Source organism: Ambystoma mexicanum, chromosome 2p (assembly GCF_040938575.1).
Source record: "Ambystoma mexicanum isolate Mex_15411 chromosome 2p, UKY_AmexF1_1, whole genome shotgun sequence".
In the NCBI taxonomy this organism is placed as follows: Eukaryota; Metazoa; Chordata; class Amphibia; order Caudata; family Ambystomatidae; genus Ambystoma; species Ambystoma mexicanum.
This window is the reverse complement of record NC_090923.1, coordinates 146,454,412-146,470,153: the sequence shown is the minus strand read 5'-3', so window position 1 is coordinate 146,470,153 and position 15,742 is coordinate 146,454,412. Positions and strand designations below refer to the sequence as shown.

The window sequence follows — 15,742 nt, the reverse complement described above, 5'->3', positions numbered from 1 at the left end:
TCTTTTATTTCCAAATGTTCCCACATTATTGCGGAAGTACCATTTCCATTATCCAGGGAATATTGGGGAAATCCTGCAGGAATCGAAAGAGGGTGAAAAAAAAGAAATATTATACCTAGTGGGCCCAAAGATACCTATTGGTGCAACATGTACAGTGGCCACAGCTGAAGGCCATGGCCACTGGCCATGTCCATAAGCCATGGCTAGTGGGTCCCAAAAAACCTATTGGTGCAACATGTACTGTCCACAGCTGAAAGCCATGGCTATAGGGCCCCAAAGAAACCTATTGGTGCAATATGTAAAGTGGCTTTGGCTAGTGGGTCGCAAAGAAACCTATTGCTGCAACATGTACAGTGCCACGGCCAAAGGTCATGGCCAGTGGGCCCCAAAGAAACATATTGATGCAATATGTAAAGTGGCTATGGCTAGTGGGTCGAAAAGAAACCTATTGCTGCAACATGTACAGTGCCACGGCCGAAGGTCATGGCTAGTGGGCCCCAAAGAGACATATTGGTGCAATATGTTCAGTGTACACGGTGAAGGCCATGGCTAGTGTGCCACAAAAAAACCTATTTTTGCAAAATCACCTTTTTTTCAATTCCTGCTACTCATCTATAAATCCAACCATGTGCTTGCATCCTACTACTTCAATGAATGCATCTCGCTGTACTCTCCCTCTTGAACTTTCTGCTCCTCATCACTTCACAACCAATTAGTCCCCCGCCCTGTGCCTACTCCCACCTTTGTTACTTTTCCCTACTTGCCCTACTCCACTAGAATGCTCTCCCTCTGGCCATCAAAGTCATTCATTCAGTGGAACTCTTCAAACAAGGCTCAAACTCCAAAGCTCCTGCACCTCCTATCTAAGCAAACCGTCCAAGGCACCTCTCCTGCATTCTGCACTCACACCTACACTACACTATGTAATTTGTAAATATGCAAATACTGGCCTCATGCTTTCAATCTTAAAAATGTTGTAATTTTCGCCAGATCTTATTCATACCCCTTCACCACCTCAGTTTACGTCTTTCAATCCAACTATGCTCTTAGGTGCAAAAGAGGGCCAGATTATACAACTGTGATAAAGGGGTTGTGTACAATTCTGCCTAGAAGAAGCATACAATTCCTGAGTTTAGAAGAATAGAAAACATTTTTTTGTCCCGATTATCGGTTGGTAAATGCATTATTGATATTTATGAGTAACATGGCCAAGTGAAATGTTTAATTCTTTAAATATTGTGTTTATTATGCCATCCGTATGCAGGCTATTGTCATGTCTATATTTTGTATTGTAAATATGCAATGTCAAATTACAATAAACAAATTAAAAAAGAAAACTAACTCATCAGTAGTCACAATATGCTGTCTCCCCATCTATGCAGATGTTTTAACTGATATAAAAATACAGTAGGGAGTGTCACCAGTTAGAGTAAAATAACAAACCTGTTTAAACCAGTGGCATATGTTGTTTTTTAATTACATTTTTCATTATAATCTCGATTGTGCTTCTCAAATTAACAAAAGGACCAATTTTCAATCTAGGCATTTGTGCCTAGATTGGCAATTGACATTTTACTGTAACTGGTGCAGCGCTTTTTGAAATCGAATTTTGTACTTTTTTGGAGCATTATATAGAGATGTAAGGGAAGCATCTCTCCACATTGGTTTCATTGCGGCTCCCGTAATTAATGTACACTAGCTTAATGCACACTATTTTGAGTTGTATTCCCATTTGTTTCTACAGTAGGGAGTGTTGGTCCTTACTTTGTGCTCAGGCTCTCAGGTTGTTCAGGTTTGAAGGCCATTTCCTTGGTAGTACTATAAATCTTAAAATAAACCTGTTTGTCTGTTGGTAGCCAATGAATTGTACTGATGCCCTATCAAATTGTGATTTCTTCTTCCTGAATTGATTGTTAGGTGTGAGGAATTATTGCACACCTTCTGAAAACTCCCATGTTTTATCATAGGGGTAACATTTTCAAGTTGCAAGCTACTAGCCAGCCATAAGAAGTCACTCGCCACCTCAATTTTAAACATACAAATAGTGCACCGTTACTTACTTGCCAAGTGTCATTTATCATCAGCCAATGGTTATTGGGAGTGCAAATTATGCACCTATAGGCTAATCTAGAACATAGGATTGCATTCACTGGATGGCATCTCATCTCACTGGTAAGAGCTAATTGTACTGTAAGAGGAGACAACCAATGCCACACCTCAGGTATTTCTCAATCAGTCAACCGACTATTTGTTTTATTTGTTTATAAAATGCTTTACATCAAAGCACTTTACAGAAATGTAAGAATTGGTACAATTATTGATATGATGGCAATATTACGTGAACAGAAGGGCACAGAGGAAGAAAATTAAGAAAGATTAAACCATAGTAGCAAGAGAAATAAATTAAAGAGCCTTGCACTGTAACTAATGACGCTCAAGCAATAATGTGAATACTGTCGGACAAAATCAGACCTCTCCACCCATTGCCGAAGTAAACAAAACATAGGGGTGTAAGGGGAAGTCTAATAATGTCTTTCATGTTTAATGCTAATCACCCACACATCCCCCTTGCTCACCCCATTCCTAAATATTCCTATTAGTAGGAGTTGTACTTGGCAGTGAACCTTTGACCCAGACATCATTCTTTTTCCTATTCACTTGCCAAGAACTTGCCTTCATCCACCTGTTAGAGAACTCACATTCATGCTGAAAACAAATTCACAAGGACAATGGCCACACCACTCTAACCTCATAGTCCTACCTTAATCTGACCACATCCCCCCTGACAATGGTACTCAAAATCCTTATTTCCATGTATGATTGCATTCCTTCCTAAAGTATATTGGGTTCCATGTGATAATGTCGCCTGGAAAAAGTCGCCAGATAGTTGACTTTTTTTTCTGACCCCTTAAATACTTTCCCCAAATATTCTAGGAGGGGTACAATGTTATTTTACAAACTCCCACCGTAGAATATTTGGGGAAAGTGTTTGATTTTAATGAGGCTGCATTTTATGGGAAATATCGCCCCTGGTGGCCATTTCCCAGGCAACTTTATCACTGGACACCATATATTGTTGCTATTACTATGAAACATGCTCAAAGGAAATATGTGGGGTTTGGCTAGTCTACAAAATGTATCAATCTTGTTCATACTATTTATTATTAGGTACTGGCTCATAGGTGTCGCTAGTAGAGCAAAATAACTATTAGTTTAGACTCACCTACAAAACACTTGGATTAGTTGTGGATAATCAGTGCTTCTTACTGTTCATTTTTTCCTACCTCCCCTAAAATGATTATTGAAGTTTTGGTCTTCCCTCTTTACACTTATTATTTGAACTTAGAAAGCTGCTGGTGGGAAGCATATTCTGGAAGGGACAGAGTTCCTCTTATTATCTTGTCTACATGTACAAAAGGAAATTGTTTGGTTTGGATTGCTTTTATATATATTCAAATAATGTTGTAGAATCCTCACCACCGAGGGGAAAAAGTCAAACAATGCCATGCGTGGCAAACAGTTTTGGTCACCTAATTGACTGGGACATATTGAATCCTGCTCAATCCGGAAGATAAGAAAATTTGCTCACTTTCATTTGCTGACATTTTCACATGCCCTTGTCAGACATGATTCTATAATTGGCTAGATTCTTCCAAATCAGAGAGGGGTGGCTGAAGGGTGGATCCAACCTGTGTATCGCAGAAGTAAATGCAAGTGGGGGGGATCCCTGCCCATTCTTCCAACCACTTTCGTGGGAAACAGTATCAGAATCTCTTCCAACCCTATTCTTAAGATTCCTTCTTCATAATTCTGCAATATGAGTTGAGGAGGCTTTGTTGAGACAGGTATATCCTGAATTCACTCCAAAAGGCATGGTGAATAAGAATCCACAAAGCATCTGAAAAGTTAAATGTATGGTTTCTGGTTTATTATTTTAGACATAAGAAAGGGCACTCATATGTAAAATTCAACCCACAGGTGTTGGTGGAAATCTCGTAGCCATTCAAGCCAGTCGCATATCCACATTCCTGCATTTCTGGAGCATGCCTGGAGTGTTGCCATATAAGATGAGGCAACATTGGCCCAACCCATGTACCACTTTCTTCTCTTCAGGTGAGTTGGCTGTCTAGAAGAGCAAGGGCTCACATCAACTTTGAATGCATGTCGTTCTCACTGAGTGCCATGTGTGGTTATGACAATTTCCTGTTATGTTAGGGTGTTTTATATCTTCTCCTGTTTCCTTCATTTTTCCTCCTTTTCACTTCACAACATTAGAGATTTGGGAAGAGCATGCCAGATGTAGATAGCCTCTTTAAAGATAAGCCAATGAATTTTAAAGGTATACAGGCATCTTTTGGTCTTGTTTCGTTAGGTTGAGTTTAAGGCCCTATTTAGGTGTCTTCACCACAAGCTAATAATTGTTACGTGAACTATAGCCTATATCCTCAGTCTACCACATAAACTAGAGCATGTAGCCATTGTTCAAGAGTCTCATAGACATAAAAGGCCCAATTCTGAATATTACTAAAGTAAAAATAAATGATGTGCTTTTTTCTTTGGTGATTTTTGTCAATGTGTAGGTCACCTTTTCCACAAACGTGACCTGTGCATTTCTGGATGGCTCTGCTCCATTTTCAAATAATGTGCTGTCCCTTGCTTACACTATACTTAACTCACAGGTGTCACATGATTTCTGGAAGCACCGATCACAGTAAAAAGCAGATTTCACATTTTAAAATACAGAAGAAAAGAGAAAGGGCATTCCCATTTGAATGGTAGAAATACAAACGGTGTGACAGCCCATGACTCACTTCCAAAATGCCTGAACGTGTCACACATGACCGTCTCATGCATTGTGGGGTCCCGTGTGCCAGTTTTAAACAGGATCAGTTCAATGCTTTTGTTATCTGCATATTTCAAAGATCAACCAAAATCCAAATGTACTATCTACTTTGAAATACGCTGATAAAAACCCTGCTTTGTGCAGTTCTGCACTTTGAGACAGGGAATATATGCTGCTTTCATTCTGGTGCCCTTTTCGATTAAGGCCAATTTATTCTGATGCAAATGAAGAAGATAACCTAGGACATCCTCCTTCTCACCAGAACAACATTCAAGAATCTGGCCTATGATGCACTTGGTTGATGTGGGATAAGCTAATACAGAGTTTTGGCGGACTATAGAGTTATGGCTGCCTAGTTCTGGGGAACTCATCTCCAAATAGGAACAGTCAAAGGGAGTGCAATGAAGCTTCATGAAGAAAAAGTGAGCTATGCAAGAGAGCAGTTAGAAGAAGGTAAGATACATACTTTGTAATGTCTGTGGAATAAGCCCTCAGTAGAGATGTTGAGCATTTTTCTGATTAGTTGCCATTCTAGAGCTACAAGTCGTAGAGGACAAGCTCTACACTAACACAGGTGTTAAGATCGTCTGGTAAACCCCAGTTTAAGCAGAAGGATGAGAGGCCAGGAAATCCCAAACTCAATAACTGAAATAGTCAAATTGAAAGGCAAAACCGAGCTTTATTAACATCCAAATTAAAGCAGGGACAGCATACAAGCAACCAGAGGCGTTGCTAGGGGGCGCTGGCGGGGCTATAACCCCGGGTCTTTTGGTTGTAGTCCCAGATAGAAGCTCAGGCCCCAGTCCCGACAGTCCCAAAATTAACGTAGTCCCTGATCTTTTCCAGACCTAGCAAAACCCCTGCAAGCAACAGGGTTGCAGCTCTCAGAGCTTTCATACTAAACAATACCTTTTCTACTGAAAGTTAGCGTCCCCCAAAGACACAGTGAAATCTCCACAATGAGAGCCAATAATGGACACACCCCAGGAGGGAATGATGGGCACACCCCAGGAGAGAATGAGACCAAGACCAAGTGCGGGTGAGAATAAAAAGTAAAGTTTATCTAAAGTCAAAATAGGGCAAGCAGAGACCTCTGCAAACTCTGAGAGCGCTCTGCCCAAACATCAGAAAATGCACATTATATTACAAAATCATGTCATCTATGATAGGGGATACATTAACGGGTGGTCATTGGACGACGGGGACAGGACTGTATCCATTCTGTAGGGGTGGTGCTCCCGGATTGGCCGGCATGGAGTTGATTACTTCATGGAGCATGTGTGTCAGCTGGGCTCATCTGGGTGCAGTGCAGGGTCAGGCGATGTCCAAATTGTGAAGATATATACTGTCTAACATTGCCCTTGTGGCCACACATACACACATACCTTGAACATTATGTGTACATTTTGACATCTGAGAATTATACTATTAGACATATGACCTAAACGATAAAAAGTGAGGCTACATGGGTCCAGGTGCCTAATCAATTCACTATTATATGGACACCTTCATCAAACATTCCCTTAGATCCCAGGAGAGAATGGTTTATTGCTTGTTAGTGTAAAGAGAATATATTGCCACACAAGGGATCAGTTGGATGGGGTGAACTGGGATGACACACAGATGGGGGCATGCAACTGTTACATCAAAAGGTGTTGGGGTGAGAGGGCTTGTAGCCCATATTTCTTTAAATGGAGTCTAGGGGTGCTAACCACGTTTGAAGAAACCTTGTGTGTCAGGGGGCAATGGGGCGGATACTTGGTGCGGGCTCAGCAGAAGAGTGAGAGGTTACATTTGTTGCATTAAGACATTAGTAAGACAAGGGCCTCCGGCCATCATACCATTGTGAGGGGGAGAATGGTGGGGGTTGAGTGTGCGCTACTGTGCGCGGTGCTGTTGGAAAGGGGAGGGAGGCCCGGTGGCTCTTTGAGTTTGGCCCAGTTCGATTAGTGAGATTATACATGAACCATTGGAGTACAATAAAAACATGTTAGTGTCACTTCATTTACAACAAATAATAAGCAGGTTCTGATTACATTATGGGTTATGCCTTCGCATTTACCGTAATCATCATGCTGCAGAATGGTTCCATTTACATTAGCCTCATGGCTTCGTCGTTTATATTGTACACATGTGAGTCTTACATCAGTTAAACATACTTGTGAATATACATAATATTGAAAAACCAATGAGCATGTGGACCATACAGTTTGCATCATAAAAAACAGATCACCTATCATGTCATACATTTACGAGGATCTTTGGTAATCATCATTGTAAGACACTAGCATATGAAGCATCATTTCATGTTCATTGCTATTGATTTAGGAATGTTAATACATGATCATTCTGTTATAAAACTCATAGAATCGGCCCCCTTATACACAACCACAGGATGGGATTTATAGCTTTCACAGAGGGGATTAGCATTGTAGGTGAAACAGAGTGCACACAGTCGTGGGGTGTGTATATGCTACATCAAAAGAGGTATGAGGTTGGGGTGTTATCCGCAGTATATGTCTTAAGGTAGGGTCTGCAAGCAATGAGACATGTTTGTGGAGATTAATTGTTTTTTCCAGGACGAGTTCTTGCCTGGTCACTCACAGGTCAGTGATAGAAGGAGGAAGGAGAGAGTTACACTGTTTGACTTGTAGCGTGTTTGTGCCTAGTTTCCTGTGAAAACAGGGCTGCTGCAGGGGCACAGAGGGGAGGAGGCGTGTAGGGTATAGCTGGCTAACTGTGCGTGGTGTGAGTGGAGAGCTGCAGGCCTGCAGGCTGGCTTTTTTAAGAGACCTCCTTCAACATGTACAAGATGGAGTCGGTGTTTAGTACAAAATTGAGTTAATAATTGGCCCTCTAATTGAGCGTTGCATTCATATGTGTCGATCCGCAGCTGTCCGGCACCTCTGGCCACAGGCGCATGGGCAGCCGCGGGGTGAGCATTGTATGCCCGTGGGTAGGAATGGAGGGGAGAGGGCCTAAAAGACCTTTCCTCCCATACACTACTAAAAACATGTCAAAATGACGCCATCATAATACAAAACCTAAGAGGTAACGGGATTGAATAATATTTGTAACTATAGATGCAATCTATAAGTGTTAGACGTTGGGTAACTCTTAACTGATTGCTCCTCCTGAGAACACCTCTAAATTGATAGCAACAAAAATACATCACTTTTAAAATAATGCATAGATAGTATGTGTAATGGGCGGCTTGTCACTAGGAGTTTTAATTGTTTTTTTTTTTGCACAGACCAGCACAGTCCAGCCTTGGACCACTGACAGGCCATCAAGACATGAGCCAAATGGGCGTAGCGGACGAGAGGTCCACAGGCCAATTGTATTCAATAAAAGAAAATACCATCCCTCATCTCTAGGCGATGAGCCAGGGTGATCGCCTTTGTAGTTAACCTTGTGCTGCACCTCGTGTCTGGGAATATGTGGAAGGTGTGAGACAGGTGTGTTCTGTGTTCATGCTAATGAATAGACACTGTACTTTAATTATGGGTCACATGTGAGAAGACCACATTTGGAATGATTTCTCCTTGCATTTACAAGTATTTTACCTATTATTAATACAGATGTTATAGTCTCCTCTACCACTAGGTACTTCCTTGAGCTTATTCTTCATGGATTCTTCTGATTTATAATTACTCTGCATCTGGCTCACAGTGGTTGGTTGTACTTTTCCAAACTTTAATTTGGTAGTATTTCATTTGCGTCCTGGAAATACTTATCGCATGCCTTTTCCGTGGCACTCAGACTCTCCCTAATTTCTTAGTAACCGTTGCTCGAGCTGCGAGCTACTGTTTGAGCTCTACAAGGAGCTTCATTTTGTTATTTCAGAGTTTTGAAATCTCATGAAACCTTGAGGCCTTCCATTTACTTGGAAGCGTAGTACGGCTTTGATTTTAGAAAAGATTGCTGTCCATTATTGCTGCATTTCTATGTTAGTGAGCTATCCTCACTTGTCGTTCATGCTACATCTAGTTTATATAGTACTTATGTTAATATTCTTCATGTCTTTATGGTTGCAATGTTAGTTTTATTCATGTATAAATGCATATCTGACCTAGTCAGTTCTCTTTGTGTTAAGTGCATTTGTGCTTCATGTCTAGTGGCTGCATATATATGGTTCTATCATCTGTTTTAGTTATTCTCGCCCTCTTCAGGTTATATCATGTTCATCCCTTGCTATACCTGCTTGGACTCAGGGCGATAGGGTTGTTTTAAGGAGTAACTTTTCTCTCCTTTACGGTATTGGACCAGGGGAGAGGCAATAATTATGGGCAGCATATTCATCTGTCCCTCAACATTCCACCCTCTGATCGAGTCCTCAACCTCATCCTCCTTTTTGCCCTCCCCCACACATGGTATTTTGGTAATCCATACCTTAGTCACCCCCCTCAAGGTGCCGGCACTTCTTATGTGTTCATCCACACTCCAGGTCATATAGCAACACTCTCCATTAGAATCACAATACATTCATTGTCCGATATAAGTATGAAGGTCTTAGGGATAAGTAATTTTTTTTTCTTTTAATTTTAGTTTATTGAAATTTTCCCAACAAATCAAGAATCAGTACAAGTAGATATTAGGGACATATCAAGGCAATGTACATTCCTCTATCCCTCTTCCCCCCCAACAAGTTATACATAGAACATTTCAAACAGTTTTCCTCTCCCTCCACCTCTTTGCCCCCTACGGAACAGTGCATCCTCCCGTTATGTACGTTGGAATAGTTCTGAAGGTTGTGATTAGTGCCTAGTGTTTATGCTTTACAAACTACACTAAGCAGGGTTGCCTCCTTGTATCTTCTCTGGAACATACATAAAGGTCTCCTCTGGCTGTATTTTCCACATGTTTTCCATGATAGGGCAGGCGAAGATGTCCATTTCTCTTTCTTTTAGACCTCATACAGTCCCTGGCATGTATTTATTCACAAAGTTCCCCCACATTAGATTGCATTGTGTGGATTTCGCATGTAGGGCAGCAGTGATCTTTTCCATTACACAAATATTCGTAGCTACGTTGACCCACTCTCCCTTGCTCGGTACATTCTTAGATTTCCACTTCATTACCAAGGCGGCGCGGGCAGCCAACAAAAGGGGGGCAGTTAGACCTGTGATTCTTCTCCATTCATCCTCACATCCTTTGAGCCTAAATAGAGTTAGAAGGGTGTCTGCTACCCTTTGAATTCCATTGAGGTCTCTGATCCACCCTAGGACCTCATCCCAGAAAATTCTATTACGGGCACAGCTCGACCACATGTGCCAGTAATTCGCATTTTCTTTGCATTCACGCCAACATAATGGGATCATTGACTGGAACATTTGGGAGAGTCTGGACGGGTCATATTGCCACCTATGTAATAGTTTAATGGCATGGAGTTTATAGTGACTTGCTATCGAGACCTGGGAGGCGGCCCTGCACATTCTCCCCCACATGTCAAAATCAATCTCATCTTCGAGGTCACTCTTGCACCTATTCTTCAAGTGCATAGTAGATCCCTTCCCAGCGTCAATTAATTCTCTATATATGGCGGATATCGGGCCCTTCATTTCTGTTCTGGAGTTTAACAATTTCTCGAATGGGGTGAGATCTCTACTAACGCTGTCCTTCCACTTGTCCCTTGGCAGAATACCTTTAAGCTGCAGGAAATGAAAGACAGATAGAGGGCCAGGCCCCAGGGCTTCCTCCAATTCTGAGATTGTGATGAAGGGCCTGCCTCCCGACAGCTGGCCCACCCTCTCCAACCCTGCCTCTTACCAGGACTGAAATCTCTCCAAGTTAGGGATGTCCTCTCTAATGCCCAGTGGCCCATAGGTGGCTCAGAGGGGATGGCCACGAAGTGTTCTTTTACATGCCATTCCTTTCAATACATATTTCCCATATGGTCCCCAGTATCATGTGATCCCTTAGTCTCCGTAGCAGTTTATTCCTCAGTACCCAAAGCCATTCAGAGACTGTTGCTTGGGCTAAATAGTGGTTGTCTAGGGTGACCCATTGGGGTTCCTTGCGATTCCTTAGATGGGTGGCCTCGAATACTTTCTCAGATCTGGGAGGCCCACTCCCCCCTTATCTTTGGGTAATGTGAAGGTCTCATTGGCCACCCTTGCCTTCCTCCCCTGCCAGAGGAACCTCAACATTGCTCTTTTAACCTCATCAAAGAATTGCTTTGGTATTCGTATAGGGGGAATCTGGAACAGGTGAGCCTTCCCAGCCACGATATCGTAAGTTTCTCCCATCTAGCCAGATCCGTGTGGAATCTTGATAGAAGGGGGGAGAAATTGGCCTTATATAGTTTGTTAATATCCTTCGTGACATATATTCCTAGGTATTTCAGCATGACCTTTTCCACCGTAAGACTCAATGTTGAGAACCTTTCCATATCGTCTTGTGTGAGGTCGTGCAGGAGGAACAAGATGGACTTGGTTCTATTTATTTTGAAACCTGAGAGCACCCCATATTGTTCAATTAAATGGACTGCTCTGAGTATGGATGATGTGGGGTTTGAGATATGTAAGAGTAAATCATCGGCATATAGGCCCACCTTGTACTTTTTCCCCCCCATTTGGAGTCCTTCCACCTGATGGTCAGATCTCAGTCTCTGGGCTAGGGGCTCCAAGGAGTGCGAAGAGTATCGCTGAAAGGGGATATCCCTGTCGCTTTGCCCTGCCCAGTCCAAACCAACGGGAGTATTCCCCGTTCACGAAAACCGAGGCTTTGGGGGATGTGTATACCGCTTGGATCCCCTTCCTAAATTTCTGGCCTAATGCTACCTTTTGGAGGACCGCCATTAAAAAGCCCCATTCGACCCTGTCAAAGGCCTTCTCTGCATCCACCGATAGGAGAGCAGGGTCGTTGGCCATTTTTCGAGTCTCATTAATTAGATGTAGGGTCTTTCACATGGTGTCGACTCCTTGCCTGCCCAATATGAATCCGACTTAGTCAGCATTTATCAGGCGAGGCATGAGTGTCTCTAGCCTCGTGGCAAAGGACTCTGGTATAAATCTTTGCGTCTATATCTAACGAGGATATGGGGTGGTATGGACCACATTCTTTAGGATCCCGCCCTTCTTTGGGGATCACGGAGACGAGGGCTCGAACAAAGGAGTCGGGGGCCTTTCCAGTGTGAAGGATCTCATTAAACAGTTCGACCATAAAAGGGAGAAGAGGGAGAGAAAGGATTTGTAAAACCCAGCAGTGTATCCATCCTCGCCCGGGGCTTTCCCAAGAGATAGGCTCTTAATTGCGCTTTTTTTTTTATTTCCTCTTCCGTTATCGGGGCATCTCAAGCGAGGGATTCATTGCCTGAGAGTTTGGGCATCTCAACCGAGGCAAGATAGTCTTCCGTTCCCGATTGTCTGGGGTCCACTTCTGATTTGTACAACGTCTCGTAAAGAGTAGCGAAAGCCTCAGGGATATCTCCCCCATTACACTTCGGGGACTCTCTCCCTGCTCTATTTCCAAAACCCTTTGTTCTGCCTGTTGTTCCCTTAATCTGGCTGCTAACAACGCATCTGCCTTGTCCCCTTTTTCATAAAACTTCTGCCGCAGAAGTTGGAACTTCTGGACTATTTGCCCCTCCTCGAGGAGTCTGAGTTCTTCCCTTTTCCGTTTCGCCTCTAGAATCTTGTCGGCCCTTCCCTCCTCAGTTACCCTTGCTTCCTCATCTAGGTGACATATCTCCTTCCTAAGTTTGTCTTCAACCAAGGCTCTTTCCCTCTTCTTATCTGCACCTTCTCTAATTAGAATACCCCACCATGTTGCTTTTCCCGCTTCCCACACTGTCATTTTGGAGACCTCTCCTGTATTATTGGTCTTAAAGCATTTGTTCATCTCATGTTTCATCTCTGTCCTAAAGACGGGGTCTTTCCAAAGAGATTTTTCGCACCTCCATCGTCCCTCCTTGTTAGGTAGGTTGTCCCAGTGCATGTCGATTGTGACCAGGTCGTGATCAAACCAGGTAACCGGGACAATCTCTGAGCTCTTCACTGCATCATTTATTTCGACAGACAGAAACATATAATTGATCCTAGTGAATGTATTATGGAGGTGTACCCCGTTACCACCAGGTGGCGCACCCTCCATGCATCACGTAACCGGTATATTTCCATCATGTCCATAATCCCTGTGCGACCCCCATTGACTGGTTCCTTTGCATTGGGGTTACCTGCTCTCCGGTCCAATCTAGGGTCGGCCCAAAGGTTAAAGTCAACCCAAGGAGGACATGTCCCATTGTTTCTAATATAATTTTTGGAATCGATTGGTAAGGCATCTGGCCTGACCCCAGTTCGGGGAGTACACTGTAACAAATGTGATGGTTACCTTTCTTATAGAGCCTACTACAAGCAGAGCTTGCCCCTCTACATCCGCCCATATCGTCGTGAGTGTGAAGTCTAATCCCTTTCTAATGAGTATCCAAACTCCCCCCTTCCTCAGAGGGCCAGACCCCCAATACTCTGTCCCCATTCGTGTGCTAAGAATCCTTCGCTCCTCTCCACGGGCATATTTGGGTTCCTGCAGGAACAGGACATCGAGACCCGCTCTGCAAAATTCACTAAATACCAGGGATCTTTTGGTTGGGTGGTTCAGACCTTTGGTGTTTAGAGTCCCCACCCTGAGGAGACCTCTCCTCTGTGAGTCTAAATTAACTGCCATTTCTCCTAATGTGTGTCAAGTGACCCCTCAGTGGTGGTCGGCAACCAAGCGCACAGAGAAACATCAGCACCTTCACAATTCTGTCGCATAATGAGGATTCTGTTCCTACCCTTTCACTATGCCCCACTTTTCCTCTTCTGCCTCCTCCCCAACCCTTTCCCCCCTGTCGGCGTCCGATCAAACCCAGTTGAATTCACTGGGTTAGCGCTGGGCAACTGGCGGAGACTGTTACCTCACATTTGAGCCCCCCGTTCCCACTACCCCTTCCAAAACACAAACATTAACACTGAGTAATGGACATATGATTCCCATATGAGTTCAGTCCCAATGACCTGCTTTTTTTCCCCCAGCGAGGGATGTCCAATTTGGAAAAATTGTACCTGTACCCGAGCCTGTCAGCAACGGGACAGGGAGGGTCCCAACCGGTCACCATCAGCAAAACATTGTTCCGCTGACATGCAAGGCATGTGAAACTCCAGAATCCTGATACCATGGGGCAAGGGTCCCCCAAAGAGGCATGGACGAGGTAGCAGGGGAGAACCTCTGCGGCGGGACCAAAGTACCAGCCATCCACACATAGTAGTGTGTGTCTATGAGCATTAGGCCCCTTCATGGTTGAGTGGTGTGTGACATTTCGGAAACATATTATACTATCAGGTATGATCAGCCTTCCCCCTCCGGCGAGGTGTTCCCTCGTTGAAATTTCCTCGAGCCTTTAACACTCTTCATCCTTGGCCCTTGGATGCGCCACTGTCTTCCACTTTGTCCCTCCTCTCCCTGGTCCCTCCCTTCCTCACGGTTGTCCAGCAGTTCCGAAATACAGTTCTTGATGTCTCTTTCGGACCACAGCCGTTCCTTTTTGTCTTCATGCTCAAACGAGAGGGAGAAAGGGTAGCCCCATCTATAGCATATTCCGCGTTCTTTCAACCATTTTGCGAGAGGGGTGCACATGCGCCTCAGGGAGGATAAGTCTTGAAAAATCGTGAATCGCGCCTCTTCAAGGGCAACCGGCCCACTGCATTTGGCCTTTACAAGGATTCTAGCCTTGTCCTGATAATTGTGGAAGCGTGCCAGGACCGATCTAGGTCCGCCTGATGGTCCTCCCGCTCTGTGTATTCTTTCGGTGTTTGGCTCATCAATCACTTCATCCTCAAATAAGAGCTTCATTATGTTGAGGAGCATCTTCTTGAGGTCCCTCTCCGACTCCCGGGATGCCAAAAAAGCGTAAATTGTTCCGTCTCTCACGATTTTCTAAATCGTCCATTTTAAGATGGAACTCTTCCTCTCTTTGTTCTATGTCCGCAATTCTGTGGTCCATTTGAGTTTCGAGAGTACTTAGAGAGGTTTGGTTATTTTCAACTCCATTGAGTCTCTCTTCCATCTTGTCCATCCGTTGCGTGATCTTGTCGACTTTCCCACCTATCTTGGGCCCCATGTTCTTGATTTCATTTAATAAGGCTGCAACATCGCATTTGGTAGCTGCTGCCTTAGTTCCTGAGGTAGCCATGATTATGTCTTGGGGGTCCACAAATGCAGAAGGAAACGGGGAGTAAGCAAACTCAGCTAGTTTCAATTTTATGTCCATGGGCTTAGAGACAGGTTCTCCGGTCGAAGTTTGAGCTCACTAATGTGTGGTAGGAAAGAGAGTTCCTCCTCTTCGTGTCAGGAGTTGGGTTCTGTGGGTTTGTCTATGGGGCGATTTTGCTTCGATAGTGGGTACTCACCAGGGAGCCCGCCCTTTACTCAGGATTCTGTACGGAAATCATAGTCCATGACTGTAAGGCTGCTACCCCTCAGGATCTCCTCACCTCTTATTTCACAGTGCATTCACGGGTGTATTAGTGGACATTCGCTACTTCTGGTTCACCAGGTGTTGGCGTGGTCATGGTTTCATGCCTCTTTCTGGCGGATTGTCCATAGAGGAGGGCACACCCCCCAGGAATGGGGGCCCAACCCTCCTGGTGCCAGGTAGAGTTCGATAACGCAGGAGCCATGTAAGCGCCGTGAGGGTTCGTAGCGTGAGAGAGAGTCTTTGAATGCACGCTCCCAGGCGCCCTTTCGTTAGGTCTCACTGGCATGTAGGAGTGCGTGTTTTATGGTTGACATACCAATGGATATTTATCAGTTTGCCGGGGGGGCAATATGTTACAACGGCCGTGAAAGGTTTTTCCTAGAGGAGGGCACACGCCCCGATGTCGGGGGCCCAACCCTCTAGTAGTGACTCAGGTTGTGTGG

The 15,742-nt window shown here is 44.1% G+C and overlaps 1 protein-coding gene across 4 annotated transcripts in view; it reads left to right on the top strand.

Annotated features, from left to right (window-relative positions):
* SLC41A3 (solute carrier family 41 member 3) overlaps positions 1 to 15,742 on the top strand; it is an 864,281-nt gene that overhangs the window by 633,999 nt on the left and 214,540 nt on the right. For all 4 annotated transcript variants that reach the window (XM_069643389.1, XM_069643390.1, XM_069643388.1 and 1 more), the window contains one exon: positions 3,979 to 4,113. In XM_069643389.1, coding sequence (XP_069499490.1) covers positions 3,979 to 4,113 — 135 coding nt within the window. The remainder of the gene's footprint in view (positions 1 to 3,978; positions 4,114 to 15,742) is intronic.